The sequence below is a fragment of the Silene latifolia genome, chromosome 1 (assembly GCF_048544455.1).
Source record: "Silene latifolia isolate original U9 population chromosome 1, ASM4854445v1, whole genome shotgun sequence".
In the NCBI taxonomy this organism is placed as follows: Eukaryota; Viridiplantae; Streptophyta; class Magnoliopsida; order Caryophyllales; family Caryophyllaceae; genus Silene; species Silene latifolia.
In genome coordinates this window covers 182,758,268-182,766,507 of record NC_133526.1, presented here as the reverse complement: position 1 = coordinate 182,766,507, position 8,240 = coordinate 182,758,268, and the positions used below count along the sequence as shown (strand labels likewise).

Sequence of the window (8,240 nt, the reverse complement as noted above, 5' to 3'; positions counted from 1 at the left end):
TACAAATCCCACTGACATCAGTTTCAAGGGAGTCGACTCAGGTAATTTCTACTATCATGGTTACTCATTTCACCGCAAGCACGACATTTCCTCACAGGCTTTGCATTTTCCAAGACTGCCTTTTCCTTGTTTGATGTTATCCTTTTTCCCGATCCCGTATTCTTGCACTTTTCTGGTGGTAGAACAGTAGCTTCAATTGGTATTTTTGACCCAAGAAGCATCTCAATCTCAGCTTTCTTATCTTTTGACTTCCCAGACTTAACTGATAATCAACTTTTCATTAAAACTCCGGAGCATTTGAAATAGCACATCACAATGTTCCTCATTATCCTCAACAAGTGAGACTGCATTAAATACCTCCGACCATAATTCACTTATATTGTTATGGCGGCTTTCGATTGACACACAATCAGCTAGGACAGATGTTCCAGCAACATTAGAAAGAGGGTGGGAGGTTGCAGATTTGCTCCATCTGGGTGCTAAATACTCTTTAGGTATATCATCAAATCCCTTATCCTTCAACACCCATAAAACGTGCCTACAGAGTATCTCGATTCTTTTAAAAACATAAAATAAGAACAAGAAACCTTATTATCACTTAAATCAACTTTGTATTCCTTGTCTTTCTCACGATCAATTATTGAAATATGATCATTCTCAGAACCAGTTGTGTTTTGTGATGGTAAATGGCCACAAGTATAACATGCAACTTGGACTTCTACTTGAAAAATATAAAATATGACGATTGTGTAAAATTCAGAAGCTTGCTTTTCTAAAAGGAGAGAGGTTGTCAATTTTGGATAACAGTTCTTATCATCAGCCATTACCTTAGAACATTTCCAGCGCTGAGCATCCATTGCTATTTGGAAACGCATCCAAAACACGACGAGTGTGACATGTGGGTTGGTGAAGTTTCCAAAGAGGCTATTTTCAGACTCAAACCTTGATGTTGTGCGCAAAATCCCGCCCAAATATGTGTCTCTAGTGTAAGCGGGAATCCAAAGAGCACGGTGCTTAAACATTTTCTTCAACCACTTGTTATCAAAAAGCTCATTTGAGGAAATTATCGAATTCCATTTCGATTCAAAATCTTCTGGAGTGATCTCTACATCCCAAACAACCGAGCTTATTTCCTTCTAAAAAGTTGTGTCTTGGGTAATCGATGGACCAACATTGTCAGGCAAATTGTAATACTACAGTTTTATGAGTCTTTGGGTACTCTATCGAGTGGGGCTTACTCTGTCGAGTAAGTATGTTTTTATACAAAACAATAGTCTGCCTGTAGGGTGCTCGATCGAGTAGGCTTGGCACTCGATCGAGTAAGTGGCACTCGATCGAGTAAGTGACTTACTCGATCGAATAAGTCGGTTATCGGGTGTTTTGCGACGGGTTTGTTAATAATGCGGATTAATATATATTAAGTTCCGTCATCTTCTTTAAACACTTTTACAAAACCTAAAATCACAGTCGATATTTTAAGTTACGTTGTATCATTCCTTCGCATTATTAGCAAATCCCGGAGCTAGAGGTGTCGGTTTCCTTTGTTCTTTGTACTGTTGTGATCCTTGCGTCGTGGGTAAGTTCTACATATCATTTTTATAGCATTTGGTTAAACCCTAATTTGGGGGATTTGGGGGTTTTTTATGATCATGTGGTTAAGGTAGTAATTATATGTATGTATGTATGTATAGGGGGAGGCTTTGTTGAAGAGAGATTCTGAGTAGCTGCTTAGATAATCTGATTCTGTGATTGCATTCCAGGTAGGGTTTTCCCTACTCAGTATTAGTTACATGATATGTGTGGTGGTTGTATTGTGGTCGTTGATTAATTATATTGCCGGTGATTGTGACGGTTGTTGGTTATATTGTTGATTGTTGATTGTATAACTGTCTGTGATATTCGGGGAGCGTCCCTGGCTGAGTGGAGTCACTTGCAGGAGTGGCTTCACGCCCTTGATTCTCCTCCTGTGGAACCCGCCATAGGAGGGATGTGCACATTAAGGAAACTTGGGTTATTCGCTCAGTGGTTGATGAGCGGGGATTTGGTGGGTACGGCTGCGGTCCCCTACTGGCGGTGTGGAGTACCTGTTGCGATGGGTACTCTGGCAGGACTACACACTTTAGTGTGTAGTCAGTTGGGTGAAGATTAATAATGGAGACTGGGGATTGATGTGTTGATTGAGCTGTTTGGCATTTTCTTTCTATTGATTTGTATCATGTAATTAGTAGTGACCCCGTTTAATTGTTTTAAAAACTGTGGTGATCCATTCGGGGATGGTGAGTAGTTGTTGAGCAGGTTTGATATGGTGCATATGGGCTAGCTGGGAAGAGTCATCACTTGGCAGTTAGAAGAGTCTTCCGCTATGTCAGAGGATGTCCTTTAGTTGTTCAGTTTTGTTAGTAGGCAGTTTTGGATTGGTTGTATTTCAGATAACAGTTTTGGGTTTGAACATGTAATCGCTTAAACTGTTTCTACTTTTAAATTATGTTTCTTCATTGTCTTATGATTATCATTGCCTCGGGTAACCAAGATGGTGACGTTCCTATACCTGAGTGGTCCTGGTAAGGTACTTGGAGTATGGGGGTGTCACAAAGTGGTATCAGAGCGACGATCCTGAAACCTATATCCAATGAATCTAATGAATATAGGGAGTCAAATTAAAATGAACCCGGGGTAGAAGTTGTAGGAGCTAATGCAAAGACTTGGGAGACGTCCTAAAGTCGCGAACTCGCACTACGATTTTGAACCGGTCACACGGGGTACGTGTCGGGATCGTATGTGTTGTCTTCTTATTTGAGTGTTTATATAGTAACATGTGGTGTGGAACGGTGGATGTGTGAATGTGGAGGATATTATGTATGGAGTAAACGTTGATAGACATGTGACTTGTATGATTGGATGAATGAGGCATGTTGTTTGTTTTATAATGTGGCATGCTAGAAAAATGGAAGTAAAGTTATCTTGCTTGAGTATATAAAGAGTTGTTTATATATATATATATGAATTGCTGTTATTTTACGTTGGTATATAAGGGTTGTATGTATAGTTGAGAAAGTAAGATGAACATGCGGGTAGTGTTTACGAGTCTGCATGGCTCGATCGAGTGGGCCAGACTCGATCGAGTGGGTAGTTTACGTTTTCTGGGCAGAAGCGAGATTTTTGGCGCTCGATCGAGTAGGTAGGGGCACTCGATCGAGTGGGGTCAGCTCAATCGAGTGGGTTATAAGATCGATCGAGTATGTGTTAGAAACGTTTCTGGTCAGATTCTGGAGTCGAGGCACTCGATCGAGTAGGAGGGGTAACTCGATCGAGTGGCCTCAACTAGATCAAGTGGGTTGAGGAGCTTGATCGAGTGGGTTTTATATAGGTCGTATACATGTTTTGGGTTATGGTATAAGTGTTTATGTCTACCTTTTTTATATAGTTACAAGATGCCGCCGAAAAGAACCGCCTTGTATGCTAGAGCTGAGAGTATGACGATTGATGACATAGTGAAATTGTTGGAGCACCAAGATGCTCTTACGGAAGTTTTGAAAAGAGTGGGGAAGGATAAGGAGGTTGATCACTCCAAGATCAGCATCCATATATCTAGGTTCAATCCTAAATAGTATAAGGGAACTGGGGCGCCAATCCTTCTAGATAATTGGCACAGGGAGATGGAGAATATCCTGGAGTTAGTTCATTGTCCGAATGAGTTGAAAGTGGAACAAACTGTGTTCTACTTGAGGGAAGCGGCAGGTGAGTGGTGGGATAAGGTTATGGTGGGTGCTAAGGATATGTACATGAAGAAGGGGCTACCTACAATACCTTGGGGTGAGTTTAGAAAAGTTATGAGACGTGAGTTTGTGCCGGAGCATATGAGGAGTAAGTTGAGGGAAGAGTTTGATGAGTTTAAGATGACATATGATATGACGGTAGCTGAGTACTACCGTAAGTTTAATGAAAAGTCCAGATATGCTGAGGATATGGGGTTGAGTGAAGAGAATTTAGCTTTGAGGTTTGAGAAGGGGTTGACCCCAAGATTATGGAGAAGCTACCGGTGGGAGTCCTTACAGATGTAAAGGAAGTTTATGAACGAGCTGGGAGGACTGAGAGGTTGGTTGAGATGACCAAGGAGATGGGTGCTGAGAAGAGGAAAGTTGAGAGCGAAGGGGGTGGTCAGTCCAGCTACAAGAAGAGTAACCATAATCAGGTGAGAGCATATTCATCGGGCTCGGGGTTTAGTGCTGGGGCTTCATATGGGCGTGGCCGTGGGAGGGGTAGCAGTAGTTGGGGTATGACCTGCTATAACTGTGGCGGTGTGGGCCACAAGAGACATGAGTGCACCAGTGCGGTGAGTGGGGGTTTCCAGAGACCGTCACAGAGGAGCTTTTCACAGGGTCTTGCACAGAGTTATGCTAGTAACAGGCCGGCTGGGTCATAGAACAACATGGGAGGTCAGAACAACAATGGTGAGGGTAACCGCAATAGCGGTAATTCTTATCAGAGAACAGCTACCAACACCAACAACAACCAGGGGTCGGGTGCTAAACCGACTATCTCAGCTAGTACTGTCCAGGGAGGTGGGTAGAAGACCAGTGTCAAGCTGTTTATGATGGGGAAGAAAGCAGCTAAGGACGATGCTCACGTTATCACTGGTACATTTATTGTTAATGGTGTTTATACCTTTGTTTTGTTTGATTCGGGAGAGTCAAAGTCATTTGTATCATCGAGTCATGTTAAACGGTTAGGTTTGAGTGAGTTTGAGTTTGTAAGAGAGGAAATTTTTATACCTTCGGGTGAGTCTGTATCTTGTGTGAGGTTGTATAGAGTTGTATCCATGATAGTTGGGCAAGTTGATCTACCCGTAGACTTGCTAGAGTTTGCTTTAGACGGTTTTGAGATGATAGTCGGGATGGATTGGTTGGGAAAGTACAAAGCTAAGATAGATTGTCATCAAAAGAAAGTTTCTCTGAGAGGTCCTAAGGGGATTAGTGTGTCTTATCGTGGGTTTGTTGTCAAACCCAAAGTTAAGTTGATTGCAGCAGTGACCTTGAAGTCCTATTTGAGGAAGGGGTGCCCGTTGATCTTGTGCCATGTGAGGGATCACAGAGTGGAGAGTCCGACAGTTGAGCAGATACCAGTTGTGGGAGAGTTTCCAGATGTCTTTCCAGAGGAGATTCCGGGGTTGCCACCAAAGAGGGAGATAGATTTCACCGTTGAGCTGAAACCGGGGACGGGGCCAATCTCTAAGGCACCGTACCGTATGGGTCCTAAGGAGTTGGAGGAGCTTAGGAAGCAGCTGGATGATCTGATTGAGAGGGTATACATTAGACCTAGTGTGCCACCGTGGGGAGCACCAGTTCCGTTTGTGAAGAAGAAAGATGGGAGCTTGAGGTTGTGCATCGATTATTGGGAGCTGAACAGAGTGACAGTAAAGAACAAGTATCCTTTGCCAAGGATAGATGATTTGTTTGATCAGTTGAGTGGTGCAGCAGTCTTTTCTAAGATTGATTTGAGGTTGGGATACTATCAGGTGAAGATTAGGGAAGAGGATATACCAAAGACAGCTTTCACGTCGAGGTATGGTCATTATGAGTATGTAGTGATGCCGTTTGGGTTATCTAATGCACCTGCTGTGTTTATGGATTTGATAAACCAGGTCTTCAGTCAGTTCTTGGATAAGTTTGTGGTGGTTTATATAGATGATATCTTATTTTCTAAGACTAAAGAGGAGCATGAGGAGCATTTGAGGATTGTGTTGTAGACCTTGCGAGATCATCAGTTGTATGCCAAGTTGTCCAAGTGTGAGTTCTGGTTAGAGGAGGTAGCTTTTATGGGGCATGTGATTTCAAAGAAAGGGGTAGCTGTGGATCCTGCGAAGATTGAAGCAGTTACTAAGTGGGAAGCATCAAAGAATATGGCTGAGATCAGGAGTTTCTTGGGTTTAACAGGATATTATCGACGGTTCATTAAGGATTTATCCAAGATTGGTAGACCTATGACAGCTTTGATGAGGAAAGAGAATAGGTTTCATTGGGATGAAAGTTGTGAGACGGCGTTCTAAACATTAAAGGAGTGTTTGACCACAGCTCCAATCTTAGCATTGCCTGACGGGTGTGAGAACTTTGAGGTGTATACGGATGATTCAAAGAACGGATTGGGTTGTGTGTTGATGCAGAATGGGAAGGTGATTGCTTATGCTTCTAGGCAATTGAAGCCCTATGAGGAGAATTACCCTACACGTGATCTGGAGTTGGGTGCAGTTGTGTTTTCAGATTACAAGAGTCTCAAGTACATCTTCACTCAAAAGGAGTTGAACATGAGACAGAGGAGGTGGATGAAGTTGATTGGCGATTATGACATGGACATCATCTACCATGAAGGGAAAGCCAATGTGGTTGCAGATGCCTTAAGCAGGAAGAGTGTGCATTCCTCATGCACAGCTATATCTTTGATGAGATTGAGAGATGAGGTGAGGAAGTTTGGGATACATATGATCCAGAGAGGGGATGCTATGGGAGATTTGAAAGTGCAGCCTGACCTATATGATGATATTCGCAGTAAACAGGCGTTGGATCCCAAGATAGTGGAATGGAGAGTTGGAGTAGAGAAAGGGACAGTGTCTAGATTCTCTATTCATACAGATGGTAGTGTGAGATTTAATGGGAGGTGGTGTGTTCCTAATGATGAGGAGCTGAAAAAGATGATCATGGCAGAGGCTCATTGCACACCATACTCGGTACATCCAGACAGTGACAAGCTATAGAAAGATTTGAAGAAGACTTTCTGGTTGCCTGGGATGAAGAAAGAAACAGCTGAGTTCGTGGCTCGTTGTTTGATATGTCGGAGAGTGAAAGAGGAGCAGCGACGACCACAAGGTAAGATTCAGTCCCTTGAGGTACCTGAGTGGAAGTGGGAGTCCATTTCTATGGATTTTAACCGAAGAGTCAACAAGGTAACAACATGATATGGGTTATAGTGGATCGACTGACCAAGTCAGCTCATTTTGTGCCAATGAAAGATACATGGACTAAGACACAGTTAGCTATGGATTATCGGAAGAACGTGGTTAGATTACATGGGGTGCCTAAAGATATAGTGTCTGACAGAGATTTGAGATTTATCTCACGGTTTTGGAAAGAGTTGCAGGAGTCTTTGGAAACTACCTTAAAGACGAGTACAACATTTCATCCTGCGACAGATGGCCAGACGGAGAGGACCATCAAGACTCTAGAGGATATGTTACGAGCTTGTGTTATGGATTTTGGAGGTAGCTGGGACCAGAGGTTAGATCTGATTGAGTTTTCTTACAACAACAGCTATCACACCAGTATTGGCATGGAGCCATTTGAGGCTTTATATGGGAGGAGATGTAGGAGTCCAATTTGTTGGGACGATAGTGCTGAGGCAGTGGCTTTAGGACCAGAGATGGTACATGAGATGGTGGAGCAGATTAAGCTGATCAGAAAGAGGATGAAAGCGGCCCAGGATCGACAAAAGAGTTATGCGGATCAACATCGACGGGACATAGAGTTTCAGGTTGGGGACAAGATTCTTTTGAAAGCGTCTCCTATGCATGGGGTCATGATATTTGGTAAGAAAGGGAAGTTGAGCCAGAAGTTCATAAGACCGTATGAGATCTTAGACCGTGTGGGTGAGGTTGCTTATTGGTTGGCTTTATCGTCTGCTTTGGATAGGGTACATAATGTGTTTCATGTGTCTCAGATGCGAAAGTATGTTAGTGATCTGTCACATGTGTTAGAGGTAGAAAACATAGAGCTGGATGAGTCGTTGTCTTATCTTGAGGTGCCTAAGCATATTCTTGATCGAAAGGTTAGGAAAACTAGACATGGTGAGACAGTGTTGCTTAAGATTCTTTGGTCTAACCATGAGGTTGAGGAGGCTACATGGGAGGCGGAGGAGGCTATGAGGGAGCGGTACCCGTCTCTTTTTGATCAGGTATGTATGGTTACGGGGACGTAACCTTGTTTCTTTTAGGGGGGTAGGAGATGGTCGCAAAGAGTTTTTACATGTTTTTATGTTGATTTTGATATAGTTAGTAGTTGTTTGAGTCGGGTTGAGTTTGGTTTGGGAGGTATGTTTTGGAGTTTTATGTTGAGTTTTGTTTTCGTTGTTGTGTCGGGAGAGTGTTAGTGTGTTTTTGTTTTGTTGTGGTTTGAACTTCGGGGACGAAGTTGTTTTTAAAGAGGGAAGACTTTAATACTACGGTTTTATGAGTCCTTGGGTACTCTATCGAG

The 8,240-nt window shown here is 42.8% G+C and overlaps 1 protein-coding gene across 1 annotated transcript; it reads right to left on the bottom strand.

Moving 5' to 3' along the window:
• Positions 1–258: 258 nt before the first annotated feature.
• On the bottom strand, positions 259–857 carry LOC141588500 (uncharacterized). The gene is made up of 2 exons (XM_074409941.1): positions 588–857; positions 259–516 (listed from the first exon to the last, which is right to left on the bottom strand). Exons 1-2 carry the CDS (start codon positions 855–857, stop codon positions 259–261), a joined length of 528 nt encoding a protein of 175 aa, XP_074266042.1.
• Between the last annotated feature and the right edge of the window lie 7,383 nt (positions 858–8,240).